Genomic DNA, 27,144 nt, shown 5'->3' with positions numbered 1-27,144 from the left:
GTTCTAAAAAAACAATTATCTGAGATTCTGTAATATCCCTAAATTGGGACCGTAAATGTGGTTTTATTTATTAATTAAAGCTTATATCCAACAGTGAAGATTTTATGAATATAATTTTCAGCTCTTAAAGCATTTGAGTATCTATTGAGTTGTTGGTATCTAAATAAATACAAAGGAATAGAAAGATGGCCTTAATTTATTCTAATTTCAGATATGTGCCAGATTTTCTAAAGACAAAAAAAGTAAAAAACATTGGTGTAAACACAGACTCTTACTCCAGCACCTACACTATTTGTCTGTCTCAATGATGTTTTACTGGGATGCAAACAGCAGGCTAGGAGTAAACCCACACTAAAACAGGCAAAGCCAAGTTACGGCAGGTTCCCTACATTCTCAGATCTGAAATACAAGAGGGAAATATAGGGAACAAATGTTACAAGGCCATAAAGCTCAAGGTAGGCCGGCCCTACAAAGTTCAAGATGGGTCTGCTGAATGCTCTACGTGAGGTCACTGTGGGATCCCATTTACTTTTTTTCTAAGCGGTTAGAAAAGCACTTTAATCAGTTATAGGACTCATTGCCAATTTCGAGCTCTGCTCTAGAATCTGAGCTGAAACTCTCAATCCACACATCTTTGACACTATGTAATGAATATAAAGAACTGAAACAAATGGAAAAAATGATCCCCCACTCACCCTATGTGGTCAACTAAGTAAGTTTAAACTGCTTTGAATTCCTGTTTTCCTAAAGGAATTTAATCTGCGTATCTTTAGCCACAATACTCTGAATTCTGCCTTATGTTTATGCTTTGAGTCTTCAAGATAAAAGCTCTGGGGAACATACCACTTCAGGATTAAAGGGAATATTTTGGGCACTCATAGCGATGGGAAGTCTCTTCGATGTCTGAAACCTCCTTTGCTCTTTTCAGACAAGCATGGTGAGATGATGCAGCACAAATGTTTGGCTGGGCTTGCGAGGCTGGGGAGAGCACTTACACGCCTCAGCCCTGCCCCGGGGCCCCGGGCTCCCGGGCCCCAGCTCTGCGACCTGGGGCCCACACTCACACACAGCACATGGCAGGCGTTACCTTTGTTAAATTGCTTAGAGCTAGATACTGAGAAGACAGCTGTGACACTCGGTGCATAAAGCTCCTGCTAGCCGCTTGGCCCTCCCACAGCTGCTGAGCTTTCTCTTTCAGCCTGTGGAGCTGAGGCTCGTAGCAGTTTATTTCCTCAAGGACAGACTGAAAAGCACAAGCAAGTCACTATTAAGAGGCTGGGGAAGAGCACATTGCAGACAAAGCTTCGGCCCCAAGACCGAGGAAACAAACACGGGGGAGTAATAGGTGTGCCCCAAAGGCGCGTTATTATTTCCAAGCTACACACGGTGTGCACCACAGGACCGGACAAATCACACCTCAAAGGAAAGCTGGGAAACAGGACATCTGAAACTGGGGACGGGCGCACTCTATCTCAGGACAGCACAATCTAACTCCAGGGTGCTCACATGCCTCTGAGCTGAATGCGTGGTAGACGGGGGATGGCCAGACGGGCTGAGGGGCTGATCACCTGCAGCTTCTGTTGTTCCCGCCTCTTGGCTGGCAGATCATACAGGCGATTGCTGCTTTCATGCACCATCTTCTCGGTTTTACTCAGCCAGTCCTGTACAGGCTCAGCACTTACTTCAAAGTCCTTCATTTGGATCTTTAGATTCTATGAGGTTTTAGATAGTGTTAGGGACCAAAAAACAAAAAAAACAAATGTTAATAGCAAGTCCAGAGTCTTCACTTGGCATTCAAAGCCCACCCCAACCTGACCTCCCCACCCATCTCCCCTTCTTTTCCTGTCCCCAATGTCTGGAACTTTCTATCCTTCACCTTGGTACCCGGTTAACTTGTGAACAACCCTTTAGAGGTTTTTAAGTTCTACTTTTTAATAAATAGATGTTTCCCTCATTATCCAGCCCACCTCAGAGTTCACACACACCCCCTTCTCAGCCTCCGTCACATTTGCTGTTTACACCAGTCACTGCATACTTTATCGTGGACTGGGCTGCATTGTGAGTTTTCATCTCATGCCAGCAAGCCTGCCTACAAGTAGATTACAAACTCCATGAGGGGAGGGCTGTGTCTGACACTTCCTGGGACACATCATGGTGGTAACTTGCGGGAACATAAATAAGTCCTCACAAACATTTTGTTGATTTTGATTAATGGTGAAACAAGAAATAGCATATGGTTGATATGCTTATTATGTTTTTAATAAACAATTTGCTTATTCTGATTTATAAAGATACAAGAAACAAGAAATAGTATTCTGTGTTTACTACACAAGAATGTTGTCACCACTTTCGTTGATAATTTGTAGCTGTCATATGTATTTGATAAAGTTTTATATGGTGCCATTTCACCTTAGCCAAGGTGTTTATATCTACACTCTATTATTTATAAAAACGCTAGACTGAAGTGAATTTGAAATTTATGTTGCCACGTGAACCCACTAAAGGATTTTAAATTTAAATTTAAATCAGAGCTTTGCGTAGAATCGTCAAAGAGCAAATCCACATAGGTTAGCTTAAAAATCTATGTGGCAAGAACTGCAGGAGCCTGGGAGAATGGCTCAAGGTTCCATATGTATCTGATCCGGTGTCTACAATGTGGGGACAGTCATGCTGCCATAGTCACCTCTTAGGGAGATGGTAGCTGGAAATGCTTTGGAAAATTAAAAGTGCTTCACAAATGTAAGATACCAGGATAACTCCTGGAGTATTCTACTAAAATTTCAGCTTCATGAGGGCAGGAGTTCTATTCTGTTTTATTCTTTGCTGTATCTCCAGAGCTTAAAATAGTCCTTGGCAAATGGAAGACGTTCAACAAATATTTGTTGAATAATTAAATAAATTTATAAATTCAAGGTGTTTCCATTTTCCTGCCACTGGAGTCTCATGGGGCCACTAAAGGAAAAACTGGGGGCCATGATCAGGAATTAGTGCTACAAAGACATGGGACTGAGGAGTAGAGCAGTAGGGGCTCAGGGATCTACTGTAAAAAGTTTGGGTTCCTCATCCAAGGAGTGAAGTCAGAGGGCCTGAGCAAGGGGCCTGGGGCACAGGAATAAAGACAGCTTGATACTAAGTCTAACAATTCCTAATGTTCCTCATATGCTTCCTATCCTTGGGGGTGTATAGGCCTCCCACCAAATGTTCACTCTGCATAATTTTCCTGTTGTCTCTCCAACGGCTTCAGTGACCACCTACAAAGCCTTAAAGCCTTCCATTTACGGAACTGTATTCATACAACACTTCAAGTCAGAGTGCCTGGGTCCACACCTTGTCTTCAACGCTTACTAGCCGTGAGAACTTGGTAGATTATTTAAGCACCTTTTGCCTTAAGTTCCTCATCCATAAAATAGAAATAAGAGAGTTTCTACCTCAGAGGGTGGTTATGAGGATTAAACACATTAATATATGTTAAGTGTCTTCAACAGTGACTGGTAAATATTCACTCTCACTGTTTTGACAGCTCTACCCTCTCTCTTGAACTTTGCACTCACCTTCACTGCTACTTTCCTGGCCATTACCTGCTGAGGATATTGCAGGCCCATAAAGTTTAACATATATTACATTGAATCAATTTTGCTATCCCTTCCCAAACTACTTTCTCTGTCATATTCATGTCTCAGTTAATGGCATCACCATTCATGCCATCTTCTGAACTAGAAACCAAAGACTTAAACTTAACTTCTCCTTCCCTGGGCCCCTCATGGAATTCTTTACCAAATCCTGTTATGTTTTCTTTTAGAGATAAAGCTCCATCCCTTATCATTTCTTTAATTCAGGCTCTTGTCTCTCTCATCTGGACCACTATGAAAAGCTTTCCCTGGTCTTCCAGCTACTTATTATTCGCCATTCTGGTCTACACTGGAGCCAGAGAGTTGACAAGTTTATCTCCAGCTTAAAGATCAGTAGGTTCCTCACTCAGCCTTTCTCAACCCTAGAATTAAGCCCTAGTATCCTAAAGTATCCATTGTATGTAATGAATTAATCTCTCTTCTATGTACCTAGAATGGTATGGGTTATGTTCCATCCTTGTGAAAATTGAGAAAATAAATGCTGTTCTGGGGTTCAGATAAGGAATTCTGGCCAAGAGTCAAGGTCAAATTGCTTAGTCTGCAAGACATTCCACTATCTGGTCCTAATCGTCATCTCCGGTCTTATCTTTGCTGCTTTTCCCACAAAATCTTACGTGAATGTCAAACCCCTCAAAGTCCCCCATTCATAGTTGACACTCATGACACCCTGGCCCTGCACATTCAATTCCTTCTACCAGAAATGCACGTCGACTTCGGCCAATTCAAAGAATGTTTAGCCTTCAAGGCTCAGTTAGAACGTCGCCTTTCTGGATACCTTCCTTGACTTCTCCAAATAGAGTTAGTTGCATCCTTCTTTGAGCGATTACCATATCCTGAGCATACCTATATTACATTGCAACCATCTCTTTATATACTGTTGCCCTCTTCAGAAAATGAATTCCCTGAGGAATGAGAAAAGACTGACCCTTTTGTACTCCTAACATAGTGCCTGGCACACAATAGGTGTTAATATGTGTGTATTCCTAATAGAAAGGAAGCAAGCATGGAGAGAAGACAGGAAGGAAGGAAAAGGAAGGGAGGAAGGAAGGAAAGAAGGAAGGAAAAGAAAGGGAGGAGGGAAGGAGGAAAAATAAGAAAAGTAGGAAGGTAGGAGATTTCTGACTTACCCATCTACTCCTGGACATCTCTTGAGCTAGGTAACCTCACTACCTGTGCTAGATGTACAGTACTACCCTCAACAGCAGATGCTTCACAGCTCAGGCCACACTGCACTAATGATCCCTGCAGGGTTAAGAGTAAATTTCTAGGCACTGCACAATGGTTATGACTCTCTATTAAATGGAGGATGCCTACCATGAAAGAATAGCCACCATTACAGAGGAGAATTACAATGATCTCTGGTTAGGGAAGAATTGAAGAAACATGCATTTTCTCTTTCCAGATATTAATTCTCTTTTATTGTTATTTCCATCCTGCATTAATTATGGCCATAATTAAATTAAGGCTCTATTCTGCTAGGAAGTGTTGTTTTAAAAGGGAAAAGAATACTCTCCGTGCCTCACAATTTTACTCTAAGAGTTGGCACACAAAACAGATGATCACAAGAAAAATATAATTGCACTGTGGCAGAAATTATGTTATGATTATAATAAATTCAATTTATGCTGTCTCTGGATAAAATAAAATAACCATTGTCTCTTTGCATACTGAGCTCCAAAAACCTATTACCTGATACCTGCATTAGTTATACCATCTCAGCCATAGCATTGCCTTACGTGGATATTTCTGTTCAGTTCACCTAGGACAACTTCTTAAATTGAGGGATTTCATATGAAAAATTAAGTGAGGGCTTCCCTGGTGGCGCAGTGGTTGCGCGTCCGCCTGCCGATGCAGGGGAACTGGGTTCGCGCCCCGGTATGGGAGGATCCCACGTGCCACGGAGCGGCTGGGCCCGTGAGCCATGGCCGCTGAGCCTGCGCGTCCGGAGCCTGTGCTCCGCAACGGGAGAGGCCACAACAGGGGAAGGCCCGCATACCACAAAAAAAAAAAAAAAAAAAATTAAGTGATATTGCCTAAAAGTAAAACCAGTTGTTCCTGGTGGGATGGTGCACGGGCAAGCCTGTGATAACTGCCCCTACCATGCAAGAAGCTATCAAATTCCTCAGTGAGGTTCACACTTCAACGCTGAGCTGTTTCTTAGAGTCATCCAGTTATCTATTAATGTTCAGAGAGGGATGACCAAAATCATTAACAAGGGTATTTGGAGGTACTGAATACAATACACTGCATTGTAACTACAAGGACAACAACAAACAGCACAGAACATATCCACGTGGTTGTATACAGTATGTATATAGTATATATTGTATATATATATATTGTATATATACTATATATTGTATATATTGTATATACAGTATATACAGGTTGTATATAGTATACCTCTAGGGCAGATTCTTTTTGGTGGAGATTTGAATGAAAATTTTTCCAATCTTCTTTTGCAGTTGCGATTTTAGCCTGGATGCCACTAGCTTTCTCTTTGGTCAATAGAGTACTCAAAAGTTCTCCTTTAGAAAGCATCATGTTTAGCTTGTGCTGTCCATTTTCACTTTCCGACAAAAATTCCTATAAAGAAAAAGGTAAGAGATTAGGCATAATAAAATGCTTTATCCATTGAATTTACTACTTATTTCTCAATATAATCAAAGAAAAGAAATAAACAATTTTTATTGTATATCTTAAATGACTAAGGTTCTCTTGCCCTATTTGTACAATAATACTTTATGTATTATTGTATTATGTATGTATCATATCTAATAATAATCTTATGTAACTGATATGGTTATTGTGAAAATTACTGAGAAAATCTGCCTAGAGTGCTCAGGCATGATGCTTGTCACATACAGAGAGCTTTTATTATTTCCTAAATCCCTATTAATATATAAAAATAGCATGCATTTAGATCAATGGACTAGTTTCTTTTCACATACACATCAGTTGTTTCCAGCAGGGATTTACCTGAAATCTGAGCTTCTTAAGCCAAACTTTAATATGCTTATAAAGATCTAGAGGCACATTTTTAAACCACTTAAGCACCATTATTGGATAGTTTTTTTTTGGCTGCAAGGCTTGTGGGATCTTAGCTCCCCGACCAGGGATTGAACCCGTGCCCCCTCCAGTGGAAGCACGGAGTCCTAACCACTGGACAGCCAGGGAATTCCCATTACCATTATTAGAATTAATTGATCACACTCTTACCTGTATTTTCTGAAGACTTGCTGAAACTTCACTAATATTTTGAGGTATATCAAAACATTTAGCTGTAGTGATCTTTGCATGAATCAACCACTGCTGGAAATCCTTGAAGGCTCTTTGAAATCTCTGCTGTAAAATCTGTTCTTTATTCTGACAGCCCTTGGATGCTTGCAAACAAAGACTAAAACCATGATTTGAAACATTTAATGGGAGGGGAAAAAAATGATAAAGTAGATTAAAATAATGTTCAACAGAGTCAACAGTCCTGAGTATTGCCCTCACGCCATTTGGTAATGGATTTCAGATTAATTAATTTATATTATTACTGAACTCACAACTTAAAATAAACAAACCTCTGGCTTCTTATTTGTGTGAAAATATTTTGAATACCAGTAAGGTTCACGCTCACCAATTATATTCTTTAATCAAGCCAGAAACTTTTCTGCTGTATGTACTCAGGTCTCTGGAAAAACGACAAAGTTCATTCAGCTGAGACTTGAGATCCTCTGTCTGAGGCTCTGCCTTTTGTAGAGCATCCAGTATCTCCTATTAGGAAATAACAAGACAGAGGAACAAGCATTTAAACTGGGTAATTTCCACATCCTCATACTATACATGCATAAATCACATCATAAATTATTAGTGAGGGAAAAGCCAACAGAGTAGATTCAGTAAAGAAATGAGACCTATTTTCAGGACTCCCCCAGGCTATATAATAGCACTTGGTTAATCTGCATCCTTTTCAAGGCATGGATAGTCACTTGAGCATCCAATGTTACCGGGTAGTCAAATGATCAAGTGGTCAAGTAACTTAAAGTGGGACAAGAAAAAGAAAAGCAAAAATAGCCTAAATTGTTTAAAAAAAAACAACAAAAAAAACAGTCTGCCCAGGCCATTGGAAGATGTGTATGAATATTGTTGGTGTGAGCTGAAGGTGAAGAGAAATCATTACAAAGCAAAGCAATACTTATTTGGGATTAAAAAATACATAAGGCAACTGGTTTTATGTAGTTTCTATGGTTAACATTCATATTAAGAATTTCTTACATTCCAGAGGTCTAATTTAACTAGTAATTTATTCATTTCATAGTTTCATTAATACAGTCATCAAGTATTTGCTAAATGTCTGGCATGTGCCAGTCATTTTGCTGGATTCTGACACTCCCAAAATGGTATAATTTTTGTACTTGAAGAGCTCACAGTTTAACAAATGAGAGAGAGAGATGTGAAAAATCACAGTACTGTGAATACTTAATCCAAAATAAAGTGTTGGGATTTGACAAGTGCACCTCTGAAATCAAGGCCATGGTCTACTGAGTTACACAAGGTGCTTTGCAATCAGAGCTTTCTTCTTATAGCTTGTCACAAGAAGCAAATGAGATCACCAGTGTCAAATACTTAGCACAATTCCTGGCACACCAGGTGCCTAGTTAGTAAAGACAGCAGGTTATTTAAGTGGGACTATGTGGATAATAGTATCGCCAAGGTAAAAAAAAAAAAAAAAAAATTAAGGAGGAGGGGCAAGAAGTTGAGTAACTACTCAGATAGCTGTTGCTGTTACTATTATTATTCTCAGAGATATTTATCAAGACCTGGCCTAGATTTGTAGGAAAACCATGCCTCTCAACAAAGTAGGTCTGTGTTGTATCCCTCATCCTAGAAAATGGCACCACTGTTCTCCCACTGATCTGAATCAGAAAACTAAGCATCATCTTGGCCTTGCCCATTTCCCTTCTCACTCCATACAAGAGAAACGAGGGCTGGTCTATTCTATGTCTTAACTCTTTTAATCAGTTCAGTTATCTCTTTTCTTCTGCTTCTCAACTCTCATAGACCCCATTTACTCTCTAGAATGGCACAGTGTTCTCTTAATGTGAATCCTGTTCTCTAGTTGTCTCTTCCGTGTTTTCTCATTCCTCAGTAATTTTGGATCTTGATGTTGTTCCCCCACCTCACCCACCTGGTCAACACCTAATCAAACCTCAAGGCTCAGCTCAAATCACAGCTCCTCTAAGGATTCTCTGCCCTCTGCCCCACCTCTTAGGGGCTTATTTCGAGGACGCACAGCACCTTGTTGGCACTCATCGCAATCCACAGTCCCCAATGGTCTTGAGTTTGTTGGCCTTTCCACCTACACTGTGATTCTGAGAGGAGGGATGTTGTTCTTGGTTTTAAAATTCGTTATTTAGCTTAGTGGCTGGGCCATAGAGGAGTCTAAAATATTTTTATTTATAAAATTCACAAATAATAACTAGAAAGTTTCTCTCCAAAACTCCAAACACTAAAATACTAACTGCTATTTTACACCACACTGAACCATCTATTTAAGGAAGAACATTATAACAACTAAAGAAATTTACCATATACCAAAAAGTAAAAAGAACCAGAGATTCAAAGTGGTCATTTATAAATCAGATGATATGAAAAGTGAAAAGCTTTTGACCAAATCTTTACACTAAAAATTTTTTCTAAACTTCATCATAGATTAAAGTATTGTAGCAGAGTATTTCATTTTATAAATATCAGCTCATATACTTCTGTTTCAGTTAAGTCCTAGAATGCATTTTTTTTTCCTTAAGGTTATACAGGTTAATAAAATTGCTAAATTTCTAACACTAATAACCTAGTGGATATTAAAAAATATGAGTTTTGCAAACAGAGTGAACAAGATATTTTGCAACATGATTTAATATAGTTTATAGATGATGGTCCATTTTTGTTTTTTAAAGGATTTCTTGAGTTTCATCACTTAATTGCAGAAGAGAAAGTAAACACTTGTGAAGGTTTGTGACTATTATTATGATTTTCAACAATGACAAGCCCTCCCTCACAGCAAAACAATGCCAAAGAACCCTGGCAAATCCATTATTTTGTAAAACTTTTCCTATGTATTCATAGTAATGGAAGTATTATCTCTCTTTTTTTCAATTAAAAAGTTTTCCTAGCTTTATTGAAATATAATTGACATACAGCGTTGTAGACAAATTTAAGGTGTATAATGTGTTGACGTGATACATGTATGTATTGCAAAATGATTGCCACCAGAGCATTAGCTCACACTTCCATCCCATCACATAATTACCATTTCTTTTTTTGTGGTAAGAACATCTATTACCTCCGTTTTTATTTTTCATTTATTTTTTCTCCCCATTTTATTGAGATATAATTGACACACAGCACTGTATAAGTTTAAGATGTACAGCATAATGTTATCTCCAAAATAGCATTATTAGAAAGAAAAGAAAATCTGAATATTGGGAGGCAATGTAGTACTGTCATCAAAAGTATGAACTTTGGAGCCAAATCTGGAAGTAGATTTAAGCAGAGGGCTGTCAGCTTTGAATTTCTAGTACAATTAAAAGTCCATATTCACTTTTGCATTATCCTGTGCACTTTTTATAGGATTCACCTAGTATTTTCACTAATAGTATCAATGAAAACATGGTAGAATAGTAATGTAATCTAAACACAACCAAATCTTTCTTTTCTAAAAATTTCATTCATACTAGTGGAAGAGAAAGGAAGGCAAGCAAAAAAGAACTAAAAACATTATAAATGATATTTTTGATACCAGAGTGAATAATACTGACCACATGGGACAATTACCAACTTCCTTGTCCCTGTTTTACAGAACTGCTTTCTGAGCTTTATTCTAGGGCTTAAGCCTAAAGGATAGGAAAGGCATCAGGAAAAAACAAACAAACAAAAAACCTCGAAACATTATAAATAAAATAGTATAAAGAGATGAATATAAGGTTTTATTTTGTGGTGTGCTATATTTCAAATACTTGATTTAAAACAAGACAATGTTGGAAATACTACATGACTTACTACAATGCTGGCTGAAGCTATTTTGAAAAGATTATAACATAAATAGAAACAGAGAAGTTTATACTAAACTTCCTTTTAAGGACATCCACGATTCAGAGCACTATAAAACTGCAGATATCGAAAGGCTTTCCGTGATACTATTTAACAGTAAAAGAAAGAAGACTTCAAGCTTCTGCCCATTCTTCACTCTTCCTTTTATGCTTCCCTTCCTCACATTCTGAAAGAGCAGCTATTAGTTTAAAAAGGAAAAAGTCCGTAAGGCAACTAACTGGTGAGCATGACCAGGAGTTCTGTTAACGGGTTAATTCAAGCGCAGCTGTCAAATCCACACACAGGAGAGCTAATCAGGGTGAAAACTATTAGTTGTGCTTTAGGAGATTTACCAAACGTTTCTTCCAAAGCTATAAATTCAATCATTTAATTGTTAGAGCTAATTCCCTGGCAGGAGAACAGCTATGACCCTTGGTCTATTTATGCCTGTGCCCACAGGCCATTTTTTCAGACTGAATGGCTGAACACAATATTACAAACTCTTACACCATAAGAATGAAAGTAAAATATTTCCACTTACAATAAATGCTCCTTAGGGTAACTAAAAACTCCCTCGCCCTTATGTCTGTATTTTTACAATGGTTTGATTGATGAGAAAAGGAAACAGATCAGCTATACAAATTTAGTTAGGTAAACACTTATTTTTCCAAGTCTGAATGTTGCATGTTCTTAGTTAGCAAGGATTTTTTAGCAACAAGGAGCGGCAAACAAAAATTTGAGCGGAGCCACAGCAGAAAACAGGAAGCCAACTTACCCGGCCCTTCTGCCAGCATTCCACTAGCTCCTGATCTGTGTTCTTGCCTTCCAGGAGGGCTAACTGCTGAGCCCAGCTTGTCAGGAGGGCACCGAACTGTTGCAGGGCCTCCTCCAGCTGAGCCACTTGGCCTGAGAACTCCTGCTCCGAAAGGGCCATTTGGCTAACCAGGTTCTCCAAGCTAGTCTGAGTTTGGAAAACGCTGTCCTCCCAGTGCTTCCAGTCCGCACGCAGGGCCTGCATCTCCGTGTCCAAGAGCTCACAGCCACTGGCAGTTGTGTTCTGTTTCACTGCAGGGGCCAGCGACTCGACTCTGCTTAGGCAGTTTGCACCAATCTCTCTGGAATCCAACAGCTCCTGTAATGGAATATCACCATGGCAACCGAGGAGGCTCTGAGTCACTTGGGCTGCAAGTTTCCAAATGTGTACAGAGGGGGACCCTGTCCTGCTAGGAAGTTTTAGCAAGTGTGCTACAAGGAACCGGAATCAATTCATCCCCCTTCTAAGTCATCACAGCAGAGAATTATCCTTGTGAGTGCCAAGGTTTGTGGCCAAATGAGCTGAGGAAGCCGCAACATCCTGAAACAGACTAAAGAGGGACCCTGAAATCAGGCATTATTTGCCTGTGGTGTATTGCTCCTGTAAATGTGTGAATCCTATTTTTCCCTAAGTTGACATCAAGACCAGTGAACAAGGATTGCAGAAGAACTGTGCTCTGCTCACGTCTCTACCCCATTTCCATTTTCTTCCCCGAGATGGTGGCCTAAACCACATTCCGTTCCACTAGGACTCAAGCTAACCCATCACGATAAAAGAATAAGCCCGACTCGATTTCAAATACTTCAGTATGTTAAGTAAACATTTTTATAGTAACTAAAATAAATAATTCACAGACATACTTAATCAAAAGTTCAAAGTAACCTTTAGACAGCATTCATTTATTACTATTATTTTTACTTTTAAAAACCTCACTAGAAATTTAACAGTTTAACTGTAACTTTTAGGCTTAAAGCACACAAATACTCTAAAAGATAACAAGATAAAATTAAAATATGAATTGTGGATTAGCTAAAATAGTGGCATTTCTTTCTGAGAATAGATTCTTTTACAGAATCTATGCGGATGTTTATATATTTACATATTTATTGCTAAAGCCAGGATTCTGTTAGTATTAATACAAAATTATGACTTTGCTCCTGGATTAAATAGAAGGAAAAGATGATTAGTAGGGAAAAAAAACTTCCAGAAGAAAATCAATTACAAATTAACAAGTGTAGGAAAAATAGGGGTATTAAGTATGAAGCATGTTTAACAAATTATGTTAAACACAACTATATCTTAGCTAAGCTATATAATATAGTTCACATTTCATTAGATTAGCTTGAAATAAATATATCTTCTCACAAGTATATACGAGAGCCACATTTTAGTATCGATCATTTGAAAGTATTTATATAGTAGTCCAAAGTACAATCTCATGAAATCCTTTTACACATTTAGCATTTATATACACATTCATCACCCTTTTCTCGGCACTAGGATACTAAAAATCTTTTTTGTTTACCAATGCATGTGGTAAGTAGTGATCTGATGAAGAAAATAACTTTTTGAAAAGAGCTAGGTATAACTACTGGATTTAAATACTTATAATTTTCCTCTGTGAGTGATTTCAAATTTCCTCTGTGAGTTCGGAGGGTATCTACTATCAAAAATCAGTTTCCCAAAATACTCTCTAAGGCATTATCCCAGTTTTCTTTGCATGACCTTGGGATATTTACATATTTGCAATCACTAATTCCACTCATCCAGATTTTGAAGAAGGATATCATCATTTAAAAGTGTTCTGAAATGACTTTTTCACGTATTTCCCCTTCTTGTATTTCAACTGTAAAAACATCTTATATGCACATAACACACCCTCATACACATACACGTTTGGCTTTGAAGTTGCCTGCTCTTGGTTACTGCTGGGGGTGAGGAAGGGATGACACTGAAGGACAGAGGAGGTGCTACCTGACCTTCTCCAAGGTTCCTCCTCACACACACACACCCGCCTACACTCAGGTTTGACCTGGACTTTGATAGACAACCTCTGTCAGGCTGTACATTCTCCTTCCCAAACCCCAATTTCTTCCTGCCAGCTCCTTCTCCCACTTTTCCTATATTTTTTGAAGTATTGTATAAAAGCATTTCAGAGAAAGAGCATTGGGCAACCCAGAAAACAGCCTTTGTAAAAGAATTTCCTTGCTTTTCTTATATCGACATCTCAAAACATGAGTTCATCCTTGCTATCTGGTCTCCCACCCTACGCTTCCCTCCCCAATCCGTGTCATCCAGTTGCTCTCCTGACCTGACTGTGGAAATGGCTCTTGGTGATCGCCAAGCAGCCTAACTGCCCAGTTCAGGGGGCATTCGTTAGTCCTCCTCTTTTATTTTAATTTAATTTAATTTACGTTTTATTTTTAAATTTTTCTGGCAGCGTGGCATGTGGGATCTTAGTTCCCCAACCAGGGATCGAACCCACGCCCCCTGCAGCGGAAGCATGGAGTCTTAACCACTGGACCACCAGGGAAGCCTTGTCATTAGTCCTCCTCTTAATGGCCACTTCCTGATGTTTCTGTGATGGTGACCACCTCCTCCACCAGGGGCCCTGGTGGCACCACACTGTCCTTTCCCCTCTCATTATTATTTCTCCTCTCTTTTCTCCCTCTCCCTTTCAGACTCTCCTCTGAGGCCCCTTAAATATTGATAATGCCTGGATTTTGGTCCTGTGCACATCATTCTGTTTGTTTTATACGTAGTTCTTGGTTTCATTCACTCTGGTGGCTTCAGCTACAAACTGTGTGCTGACCATTCCAATTTGTGTCTTCAATCCAGCTTCCTAACCTAAAATTCAGACTTGAACATTCAACTACCTCCTGGACATCACCAGATGGCAGTTCAAATCCACCAGTTCACACTGAACACCTCATCCTTCCTCTGTAACCCGTCTCCTCTGTAACCCGTCTCCTCTGCAAGAACTTGTTTTCCTCAGGTGGAGACAGCTCTGCTGACTCTAGGTAAAGTCCTGACCATCACCTTTGACTCTTCTCACATCGTCACTCCATGGCCAATTAAATCACTCATTTACGAAATCCACTTTTCTTATCGTGTTCTATGTTGCTAAATGCTTTATGCACATGATCTAATTTAGTCCTCAGAACTACTCTGTGAAGGAGGTACTACTGTTATTCTTATTTTACCAATTAAGAAAGAGGCTTGAGGACATCAAGTGGCTTGCCCGAAGACACAGCTAGAAAAGCAGCAGAGACAAGATGCAGCGTCAGGGTCTGATGCTAGAGCTTGAACTTGAAAAGTCTTGTGAGCTATCATGACATTCGAGGTATTATTTTATAAACATCAGTTTGTGCATCGTCATTCCCTCCTACACTGCAAGTGCCTTGAGGACTGCACAACCCTGGCTGAATAAATGGAGAGATGGATGGATGAATGAATGGATGGAGAAATCAAAATATTAGTGAGGAACATATGAAAGTATTCTAGGGAATCACACAGGTAATAAGAATTTAAGAAGTGGTTTTATGTGATTATCTCATTTAAAATCTATGTGGTCATTGTAAGATTTAAATAAGATAATACTCTCCGAACATTTAAAAGTAAATCCTCAAAATATAGTTATTATTGTTATCATCAACTATTATTATTTTTATTATTATTATTATTTTTGTGTGTGTGTGTGGTACGCGGGCCTCTCACTGCTGTGGCCTCTCCCGTTGCGGAGCACAGGATCCGGACGCGCAGGCTCAGCGGCCATGGCTCACGGGCCCAGCCGCTCCGCGGCATGTGGGATCTTCCCGGACCGGGGCACGAACCCGCGTCCCCTTCATCAGCAGGCGGACTCTCAACCACTGCGTCACCAGGGAAGCCCATCAACGATTATTTTTATGTTCTGATTTCCAGCCATCACATTCCTGATCACAATTATACTACATATTCCAGCATTTCCTCATCTATAACTAAACAACTGAGGATTTCATCACTGCCTAGTTTTCAGATTAAAATCTATTATTTCCACAGAGGGGAAATTATTGCAATTTAATACTCAAGTAACTAGAAATATACTTGTTCCAGCTCCCTCAGATATACGAATTTTGGTTTTTTAAGTTGCCCTTGTAAGCAGTAACTAGGTGATAGCTTTAATGCCCTTTAAAGTACTGTCTTCCATTATGTTGTTGTGCTATTGGCTAGGAAGGCAGAATAAAACAAGTGAATGGCATTTCCCAGTTATTATTCAAATGCGTTTAACCAACTTACTTCATAAACTTTTCTTCCACTGTGCTAGAAAATAGTATCTGGTTTGGTCAGCCCACTAGTCTGGTGCATATTTCTTAGGCTTTGATGCTATAGCAGTCAGCACATTTGCATACAGAAGCATCTGCAGACAATGTTCTATTTTCCTCACAAATGTAAAGTGTTTTAAATTCCCTTTTTTCTCTTGCTTATGGGCAAGGTAATAAACACCAACAAATGGAAAATAGGAAGAAAACATTTTAAATAAAAAATTTTATCTACAGAATCTTTATCACAGGTGTGTGATACTCAAGAACCGATGAAAGAATGAAGTTATAAAAATCTGTCCATTTTCTGACCTTAATTTTAGATAATTTTTTCTGGGTGGCTGATGAATCTCCAGACATATCCGACCACCGATGAAGGTCTTCCTTTGCTGAATGCAGCCAATCAGTGAATTCCTGGACTGCGTCTAAGTACATGAGATGATCTTTCACAATCTCTTCTACTTTCCTCATTTTCTCCTAGTAGACAAAGAAAAGAGTATTTTAACAATACTAATTATTGAGAATCTGAAATCAGACAAGGTAACAGGTCTCTTAATCATCTGAGAAGATTTCATTCTTATTCCTGAACTTTCTCTATGTTTAATATCTTTAAATGAAAAGATCAAATTTTAATTAGACTGAAAGACATTGAAGAAGCAACCATTTTCCTTTAGGTATTTTTTTAGGTTAGCTTAGAATAAAAATCTATGCTTAATGAATGTTGACTAACATCCCTCACTAATAATCCACTTAATTATTATTATTATAACTATTTTTGTTATTCAGGCAATTATTTGTGTTGCCTTTGTGTACAGTATTCTGCTCAGCACTTTAAATGCATTTGCTCATTTAATCCTCACAACAGCCATATGATGTAGATACTATTAGTAACACTATATTATAGGAAGGGACCTCCAGAGGTTACAGAGGTTAAGTAACATGCCCAAAGTCATATATCCAAAAGAGGGTCAAAGCCAGATTTCAAATGTAGGTCTTTTTGACTCAAAAGTCATAGCTCTTAATCACTACCAAAATAAAAATTAAGATAAACTAACACATACGTTAAAAATTGTAGTATGAATAATACAAAGATAGTTCCCAAAAGGAAAACCAAGGCGGGGGGAACTTCTCCCTTACTTTCTTTAACATTCTCACAAATATACAAAAGAAAACTCATGGAAGAAAGTAATGATTCAGAGATAGAACTGAGAGAAAATCTTGATACTACATGAAGGAGTCTATTTCTTAGAGAACAGGAAAATGCAGTTTTTACTAAAATGAGAAATAAACAAATAAACTAATAAACTATAAATAAAATATAAATAAAACTATAAAATATAAATAAAACTATAAATAAACAAATAAACTAATTAAACTAATATAAACTAAAATGAGAAATAAACAAAATACTTGGTACATGATTGAGGGTAACTAGGAGGTAACTGGGAGGTAACTAGATTTGCTTTAATACAACAAATGTTAAGTGGCAGCAAAAGAAAAAGAACTCTAAACACTGACAATTGAGTCTCAGACAATCTCACAAAGAAAAGAAATGGTTTGATTAACATTCTAAGTGGAGAAAGATGAAAAACCAAAGAATAAAAAATAATCCCAAAATTGCAGAAAGAGAAAAATTCATGAGCATTCATTGGTGAGAAATGACCCTTTATGTAATACCTGTTCACTAAAGGTACACATAGTTTCTGAGCAGCCAGTTCTCCTATAATTCAACCCATAGTGTATTCTTTACCTGAACCTTGAAGTTTTTTTCTTCACTATAAGGCACTAACCTTGGAAATGGTCATTATATCATTAAACTGTGTTTTCAGTTCCTCTTGAGCCGTTTCCTTGAAAGACTCATCCTCAGTCTTCTGGTAGAGCTCCCTGGCCTTGGCAGTGAGTCGCTGCAGGACTCCGGCATGATCTTCCCCCTCAGATACGACGGACTGAAAGTGGTCCAGAAGGGAAAACTTCTCTTTCAGGCCAGGCTGCAGTTGCAAGGGATGTTCCACCTTTTGATCCACTGATTCCATCCACTGCTCCAACTGGTTTTTCCTCTCTAGATAGTCATTCCATTGGCTAATCACAGACTCTAAAGTGCTAGAATTAATGTCACATGTTATAAAAATAAGTTATCTTAACATCTCTACTAAAAACCAATCACGAGGGCATTGCAGCCATGTAAGCTGTTTTACTGAATGCTATTGTAAGTGATGAAAACACTGCTTTTACGTGCAGGGAGAAACATTACTCCTCTGACCCACAACACAGTTTCTTCAAATGAAAATAAATCTATGTCAGACTTGAAGATGCTGTAGTCACATATGCATCCGGGAATTTGTCTTCCAAATGCTAATTGTCTAAATGAACAGACACATATATGTGTTACACTGATAAAACATCAGCTCTGGGGCATCAGTTAAATTTTATTTAATATACATGAATTCTTTGTTTTCTTGGACTCAGTTTATCTTATTAAAGTCAGATGATTATTTAGTGACAGGAGTTAAAAATGTAAGGTATTCTTTCTGGGTAAATAATATAATTAGATTGATTTTTCACTTAAGGATATAATGCACAATGTTTAGGGCTCCTGTGTTGAACGTGTGAAGGAATGAAGGTTCAGTGCACTAATAATATAAGAAATTTAGTCACTAAAGTCACGTAAGTAAGAGTCAAGTAAATAGCTCTCCAGATAGTCAAGTAAAAGGCTCTCCAGACTGGCATTTTTAAAACACCTCCAATATTTAGCTTTATAAGCTATTCAAAACTCACTTTCAGTGACCCCTCCCACCCTCCCTTGCATATAATCCTATGATCCTGGAGTTATATCTGTGGTGAATGTTCTTCCAAATTGTTCCTTTCGCTCAAACTGTTCCTTTTACATCAATAGAAACCTCATCATACATGCCCTAGAGCCCTATTCTTTCCTCAAAGAATTTTCTAGAAAGTGCAAATCAATCTCATTTCTCCAGAAGCTACCCCAAGCCCTGCCTTCTTCCACAGTCTCATAGCATTTCAGTAACACAATCTGAGTCAGTTTTTCATTTTTATTTTTGGAAGGTGTCCTACCCTAGCCTCTGAGCACTTAGAGGGCAAAACCTACTTTGTTCAGTTTCATTATTTTAGCACAATAATTTGAGCCCTGCTACTGTTCAGAATGCAGTTGCCAAATGTAATTTCTTGCTGAAAGAGGGAAATCAAGGATTTGAATCTGCTTCTTGTGTTTAACATTTTATTCTAGCATCAGGAAAATATTCACACGTATTCCTGTTCACCTTTATGAAGCTGGCCTATTGCCAAGCATTGGGAAGTTTAGTTCATGCTCCAGCGGTCTGCTCTACAGGATAACAGAATCATGGGATCTGATTTTTTTCTTTGCTGCCCATTATGAGTTGTGATGAAGATTCAAGTCCTGCTGACTTTGGGAGTCACCACCTACGCTCCATATTTAAAGGAAACAAAACAAAGCACAATTCCCCAAATTCTAGTTGTAACCATGGCTCACTGTTTACACTGCAGTGAGTAACTGCAGTGTTGTTTTGTTTTGTGATGAACTTTAATCTTTTATTCATCTATTTATTAAGATCGTATTGAGCACACACTTCTCCAGTGATCAAACATATAACCTTTAGAATGTGGCTCCTGGAATGGGTTTTGGTATTTTGGTATGACTTTTGAAAGCCATTTGTCCAACAAGCCAGCCAGATTATTTGTTGATACTCGGAGAAGAGGGAGGAAGATAAAGCCTTCCACTCACGAATATAACACAACAACAACACCACCTGGTGTAACAATCCGTATCTTCTCGACTTTCTCATCAGCGTCTAGCGCAGGGGCTTTGGGCGAGCTGGATGATGTTTGTGTGAGGATATCCACGCACTGCAGGAGGTTGGCTCCCTTGGCCTCACGCTAAATGCCAGGATACCCCGTCGCCGGGGTGGTCAAATACTCTCCCCATATCTCCATATCCCCAGTATCAGTGGTATTACTTCGGTTGAGAAAAAGATTTATATGTAAGCCTAATAGTTGCCAATGACTTAATTTCCCTTAAAAAGCACAAAGTTATTAAAGTTGTTATATCCTTGCTTTGATGAATTGAAAGGAGCTACGATTCCAGGTATTATGGGAGATGCAAATATTACACACACACAAAGTAAGCAGGTAAACAAACAAACAAAACTGGCCTTTGCAGTTACAGAAAGTACCATCTAGGCAAAGACAGACATGCACACAAGTAGCTCTAATAATATGCTTGGAAACTCCCCTGCAGGATACCCTCAGCGCTGCACCATCATTTTACTAAGCCACTGGGTTTGAGTCAGGCAAAGAAACACTAAAAATAGGCTCTGTACCTCTGAGCACGGACGGAGGAGCTCATGATGTCGGCCCACACATCTTTAAGCGTCTGTAGCTGAGTCTGGATTACCTTCTGACCTTCCTTGTTGCTACTTCTCAAGGCCTGTTCCCCTTTGCCAATGGCCATATTCAATTTAACTTCCCCTTCACCTTTCATCAGGAGAATATCCTATGAAGGAAGAATGAACACTTGTCAGCAGGGTTACTAAAACCTTCTGATGTTTTAAAAAACGGCTATGTTTCCCATGAGAATCAAGGTAGGGCACACCTTACTGCAGCCGTGTCGGGCCGGCGCCCCGCGTACCTGCACTTGTAGCAGCTGCCTCTCCAAGGCGTCTCTGCTTCCCACGGTGCTCTCTGCACAGGCCAGCCTGTCTTGCATGTCTTTCACGCAGGACCACATGCTCTGCAGCGCTTCCTCCAGGGCCTCGTGCTCCTGCAAGGCCGTCTGGCAGCTCCGGAGTTTCTCCTTGGTCATTCGGAGTAAGTTCTGATAGTTGGTGAGGAGCTGGGAGCACAGGCGGGCTTCTTTCCCAGCGCCATGGCCTTCTTCACTGAGAAGCTGCCCTCTCTGGGAAAGCTTGTCAAGAGACTCTCTAAAGAAAACAAACAAACAAAAATTTAATTCTGACACTCTGGAGCGCAGGAGAGCGACAATTGATTGTTGACATTAGAGCAGTGACCAGACAAGAGCTCACAGCTGACATGCCTTTCAGAGAGGATGCTGGGGGCCCTCAGAGGGCTGGCTATCTCGTTCCCTATGGTTTCTCTGAATGCAGTCAATTCACATGGGGGGCTTGATTTGCTCTGTGCTATGCCTAGATGCCAGGCCGCTGTACTGTTAGGGATTCACTTCAGGAAATGGCCCAGGCCTGCCTCTTCAAGCCGATCTCTAACTTTTCTCCATTCCTAGCTAATGCTCTAACCGTAAACAGCTCCCTGAAATTCCCCAAACACTCCGCTCTGCTGTACACACACGGAGACTCCTCCTTCGTGGAAACTCTTCTGCTCTCCTCTGCTTCTTCTCTAACTGGCCCTTCAAATCTCAGTGCAGTTATCACATCCCAGGAAGCAGGAGGATGACTCCTCTTCTGGGTGCTCTCTGCCTGCCTTGCTCTGTCACCTCATACACTCTGTCTGTCTCAATCCACAAGGCTTTCACCTTCTAGAAGCCAAGGCTGTTACATTCATCTCCTATCCCAGGACCCAGCATGATGTTTGGCAGGGATAAAATGCCAAAAAAAAAAAAAGTTTCTTTCAAAAGGCCATCCTATGAATACTTATGGGTTCCTTTGTTGTATCTTGGGAACTCTTCTCATCTCAGTTTGGGGTTATGTTAATTAGGTCAAGGGAAAACATTATCATGTGTGGCTGGGTGGGCTTCATCTTGTTTCATGGATGTCTGAATTCCATTCAGCACATCTATCAGGATATGCCTGGGATACCAGAAGGGAGCGTACAGATGACATAACACAAACTGTTGTGAATGCTAGAGAAAGAATAGGAAGCCCATCTCCTACATTGTCTCTCTTTTTCTTTTTTCCTACTATGTAAAGAGCATCCTATGGGCCTCTGTGAGATACATAAGACTTATACAACATTATATATTCTTTAAAATACATCTCTTTTACTTGGAATCTGCTTGAGACATGAAGTTGGCTTAAGCAAAGATGTGAGTTAAATAATAATTCAAGATGACAGATATCACTTGTTACCATGAGGAGAATTGCTTAATGGATAATAAAAATTCAATGATTCTCAAGTTTGGTGTTCTTTGGAAAAATACAGGACATCCCCCCAAGATATGCAAAGTACTGGAAAATATTATGACAAAAAAAATCCAAAGAACTGGGAGGAGCAAGTGGCAAGCAAGTGCAAGAAGTCAGATGACTCAGCTGCAGAAGCTGGGAGACCAGCAGAGCACATTAGGATCGTCCGGACAAGCAGCCAGGTCTAAAGAAGCTGGGAGCAAATACACCTAAGGACTCTTAGCATCTGGTCTTGGAATATCAGAGAGTAATAGCTCAAGAAGAATATGTAAAGTCATTTCAAATGTTTGACAGGAGGAGAGAAGTAGGTCTGGCCATGTAACACTGTACCTAAGCAAGAGTCAAGATTTAAAAAGTAAATAAAGTGCAGTGTAATTTTCAGAAAGTTATATAGTTAGAATAATGCTATTACTCTGTTAATTCAGCAGATAGTTTCTACTATTGGCACTATACTAGATAAAGATGATAAAGACCTGATGGTCTCTGGCCTTGAGATACTCACCATTGGGTTGGGGTTTATAAAATTGAAACTGAGCAGGACCTTGTGGGGCCCTCCCAGGTAAAAAAGCCCTTCTGTGTCCCCTGTCTCCTTGTTCATAGGAAAGCTGTAGTCTCCCAGGCCTCCTTGAGTCACAAAAGAGCAGGCTCAAACAGTTAACGATTAGGACAGTAGAGTCACAGAATCTTTAGTTCCTCCCTGAAGATAGATAAGTGTCTGATGCACATTCCTGAGCTGTTGTGCAGATACCAAAACCTCCACCAGAGGGAAAAAGCTAACTGCATGATGACCAGACTGTAGCCATGACATAAGCTGCTCCACCTTGAGCAGTACTGAATATGTGGCTTGCACAATTCCAGACACTGGCCTCAAGGAAACTGTAACAAACCGACCCTGGAATTGAAAATTAACTGTGCTTAAAATAATCAGTATGGGGCTTCCCTGGTGGCGCAGTGGTTGCGCGTCCGCCTGCCGATGCAGGGGAACCGGGTTCGCGCCCCGGCCTGGGAGGATCCCACAAGCCGCGGAGCGGCTGGGCCCGTGAGCCATGGCCGCTGGGCCTGCGCGTCCGGAGCCTGAGCTCCGCGACGGGAGAGGCCACGGCAGAGGGAGGCCCGCGTACCGCAAAAAAAAAAAATAAATAAAAAATAATCAGTATGACACTGACCAGACTGCTTACTGCATGATCAGTTTCAAGATGATTCTAGAAGCTAACTGTACTGTTTTACACATAGTCTCTGTTTGCGCACCCTTGAAGCTTTCCTTTAAAAGCTCTTGCCCTCTGATCGGCAATGGGGAGTTGGTTCTTTGGGACATGAGTTCACCTTCTCCCCAGGATTGCCAGCTTCCTCAATAAAGCCATCTTTCCTTTTACCCAACACTTGTCTCTCAGTATTGGATTCTTGAGTGATGAGAAGCCTAACCTGAGTTCAGTAACAAAATCAACAAAGTGTTTACCCCATGGTAAAGGCTCACAGAGTTGGGACCAAAACATTCCAGGGAAATTTTATAATAGTCTTCAAACTAGCACACCAACAACAGCTGTCAATATGGGTTCTGTTGGTATACTTGTTTGTATGCTTGTTTTTTTCAAGACAAGGAATACTTAGCATGTTTGACCAAAAAGAGGATTCAGAGGACACAGAATGAGTATGATCTGAATTAGGCAAACTTTGCTCAGTTGATCATGGTTGCTGATGTGGTTGATCAAGCAGGCTGGATACCAGCCTGCTGCTGCTCAAAGTGTATCTGCTCTGGAAGACGACAGTGAGACAGTTAAAGAGTTTTGGCTCAAGCTGCCCTCCCCTAGTGGAAAGTGTTCTATCTTCCAATGCCAGAGTTCCAATGAAGCAACTGAAAATGCCAGGGGTGGAGTGTAAATTGAGGGAGCAAAGCCATGAAAGTGGTGGAGTCCAAAGCATAGGCCGGAGAACTCCGCCCGAGAAGGAGTCAGAAACATCTGCTCAGTTGGCAAGCCATAAGGAGACAAATATCGCAGTGGAGAAAACGAACCTCTGGGACAGCCAGACTTCATGACCGTACACCTTTTGATTTACTAAGAATATTACGAGGATGGGGTGGATGGGAAATGGTGCTGGAGGCTGATGTGTGTGAAGAATATGTGGAAATTGGGGTCTCATTTATTTCTGTAAATGAAGGGTATCTTTATAATCACCTTATATCCTTATAATAAGCCCTGAGAGGAAAATACATTTTTTATTATTATCATTATTATTATTATCACAATGCTTAAAAGCTAATATCAAGAAATATAGGAAATGAGTGGCCTGTCCAATTTGTTGAGCAAAGGGAGATGTCACTGGGATGCAGACCAGCTCCTTACCTCCAACCCGATGCTCTCTCCAGATCACCACACTGCCATGGAAACACTGCACAATCATTTGTAGGCCAGACATTCAGGGATGGAAACATAACCACCACCAACTAACCAACTAACCAGCCAACAACCAACCCAAATACCCAACCAACCAGACAAACAAACACTTGTTAGTAGGGAAAGAATCTATTCCACTTCTGCACCCTACCTTGCAGCCAGCAGTTCTCCCAGAAACATTTCAATCTTATGGACTTCGTTTTTCTTCTCAGGAATATGTTGCTTACTCTCTCCTAAGTCTTCTGTACTTAATCTTTCATCCATTTCCTGGATCCAGAAATTCAGTTTTCTGTGTTGATCTTCAAAGCTAAAGAAAACAAACACACCTTAGAGAAATTTTAATATCCTCATTATAGTAAATAAATTCCAATATCTGAGGTCACAATGTCTATGGCAATGAAGATCTCATGAATTTTCAAGTAGAGAAGAAAACTCGACAATAAGCCAATTAAATTATCCCTTATTTCAGTAACAGAAAGACAAATTCTGGACATTTCTCTTGAGATACAAGCAAAAAAAAAAAAAGAAGCACCTTATCTTGCTGAGTTGATTTCCTTGGTGATTATAGCTGGGTAATTACCAACAAGATAACATTCCCATGTCAGTGGGCACTCAGGTTTGTGCCTTACTACAAAGACCCTGAATTGGGGCCAGTGGATAAATGGGGCAGTGGAAGCCCTGGGAAAAGAAGGGAAAGTCATCTCTGTGTCTTTGTACCTTATGGGGATTTGAAGGTGGCACAAGAGCTCTAGGGTTCTTAAGTTTTGAAAGCAACATAAATTCTCTAAGAAACCTTGACAAGAGGCAGGCATACTACTCTCCAACCCCAAAGGCATTTTGTGTGGCGTGCATTGCCCTCTGAGGAATGCGCCATTAAGACCCTCCTAAGCCTCAGGGCCCGGTTGTACTCTCCTTGGTATGCATCCTGGACTTTATGGTATGAATGTAAAAAAAGGAGATGGCCTTTGGCCAGATCGCTCCAGGGACCTGCTCAGATACTGAGAGTCCCTGGTTGTTCCCTAAAGCTAGGAAAAGCAACCCTGGAGGGGAAGTTGGTGCCTTTGTGGAACAAGCAATAGACCCGCTGATGCAGATATGGTGGCGACTGAGCCGAGATGATAAACCAGTTCTATAGAACAATGTTTATGCAAAGTTTCTGCCTTAGGGCACAATGACTGTGCAAAGTCCCTGCTTTAGGGGTATATATGTGACTATGCTTTGTTAATAAATTTGCCTTGCAACCATCAGTTGTTTGTGCCCTTCTGATCCCATACCTTGGTGCTTTCCGTTCCCTACCCTCTCTCGTCGACTGTTGCTGCACTTTGAGGACCCGCCGCGGCTGGCAGCAATTTTGATTATACTGACATCTTTCTTTTCCTAGCAAAAGGAAATTTTTTTCTTTCTAATTATATATTCACCCCTGTTGACATAGCTTCCTGACTGGAATCTTGATTCAGAGAAATACAATAGGTGTTTTCTGCCGTAATTCCAACCCAGCAGGAGACACAGGAAAGGACTTGGGTAATCTAAGACCTGGGTATCAAAACTCTAACATCTTGATTTAGCCAAACAGACAAAAAAATACATGCATTTATGCCGTTAACAATTATTAGTGAATATAATTCCTTCCTTTTTCTATATAGAAAATAAAGCCAAATGATGCCATCAGAGTTTGAGCAATCAGTTATTGTCCTAGTATGAACATGTACTTAAGGTCAAAACTTATTATAATTTAAGCTCACAGTTTCAAATATTTTTTGTTTATTCCCAATGGGTCTTTTTTTTTTTTTTTTTTGTGGTACGCGGGCCTCCCTCTGTTGAGGCCTCTCCCGTTGCGGAGCACAGGCTCCGAACGCGCAGGCTCAGCGGCCATGGCTCACGGGCCCAGCCGCTCCGCGGCATGTGGGATCTTCCCGGACCGGGGCCCAGAACCCGTGTCCCCTCATCGGCAGGCGGATTCTCAACCACTGCGCCACCAGGAAAGCCCCCCAATGGGTCTTTAAATCCTGAAAATATATTCTGTGTATGATGAAATCTACACTTGTCAAAACAACCTACCTCCCAAGTTCCAAAGCACAGTCTTGAAGAGCCTGTTTGTCTTTAAGGCATTGTTTCAGAAATGCTTGAAACTCTTCATTAGCCTTTGTAATTTGTTCCTGAATGCTACTGACAATTTGTTTAGATAAATGTGCATACAAAGTTTGCCCTTCTCGAGTCACCGCATCAAGCTTGCTTTGCCCATCACTGACAGAGTCCAAAAGGTTCTGTTTTGGGAAATAAAGGTAATAGAAAATATTTGTTATTATTCAAAGACCCTGCTGCATGGGAGCATTAATTACAATCCTGACCTGAGAAAGTGGAGAAAGAGAAGAAAAACAGAGCCCAAAGGAAGAAGGCTGGAGTGAGAATGATGGATGCAATTGGATATAATCAAGACTCGGAATGGAGGACAGTGCCAGCCAGTCACTGGAACCACTGAGGACCAACTGCGAGCAACATCGAGCTGGCAAGGACGATGCTCTCATCGAGGTCTGTTCTCAGTCTCTTCCCGTTCCTGCCGTCCCAATCTGGTCCAGGCTCCACCTCCTCACATGGTTAGTGTGACATATTTTAACTGGTTACCTGTCTCCACCCCTCCTCCTTGTCTGACCCCCTGCGCACAAAACCCTGTCTTCAGATCCCTTCTTTTCTTGGTACGCACCTCTTCCTTGGAAGATTGTATGCATGGGCATGGCTTCAACGGAGCAAAAGAAGCCCAGGACTGCTGTGCTAGCCCTGCCTCTCCACTGAGCTCCACGGTGGCAT

General features: G+C 40.3%; 1 protein-coding gene across 3 annotated transcripts in view; it reads right to left on the bottom strand.

Annotated features, from left to right (window-relative positions):
• The window catches only part of SYNE1 (spectrin repeat containing nuclear envelope protein 1), a 482,398-nt gene that overhangs the window by 242,475 nt on the left and 212,779 nt on the right, over positions 1-27,144 (bottom strand). For 2 of the 3 annotated variants that reach the window (XM_028494816.1, XM_024122567.1), the window contains exons 1-5: positions 11,482-11,762; positions 7,255-7,391; positions 6,849-7,026; positions 6,033-6,215; positions 1,569-1,712 (exon numbers count right to left, since the gene is read on the bottom strand). In XM_028494816.1, the coding sequence (XP_028350617.1) occupies positions 1,569-1,712; positions 6,033-6,215; positions 6,849-7,026; positions 7,255-7,391; positions 11,482-11,724 (885 nt within the window). In that variant the 5' untranslated portion in view covers positions 11,725-11,762. Of the gene's footprint in view, positions 1-1,087; positions 1,244-1,568; positions 1,713-6,032; positions 6,216-6,848; positions 7,027-7,254; positions 7,392-11,481; positions 11,839-16,130; positions 16,296-17,608; positions 17,919-20,173; positions 20,347-20,481; positions 20,774-24,490; positions 24,647-27,144 lie in introns of those variants that run through there. The other variant, XM_028494818.2, reaches the window with a different exon arrangement.

The sequence above is a fragment of the Physeter macrocephalus genome, chromosome 10, assembly GCF_002837175.3.
Source record: "Physeter macrocephalus isolate SW-GA chromosome 10, ASM283717v5, whole genome shotgun sequence".
NCBI classification, from domain to species: Eukaryota; Metazoa; Chordata; class Mammalia; order Artiodactyla; family Physeteridae; genus Physeter; species Physeter macrocephalus.
The sequence above is the reverse complement of the archived record's forward strand: the minus strand, read 5'-3'. Positions and strand labels throughout refer to the sequence as shown.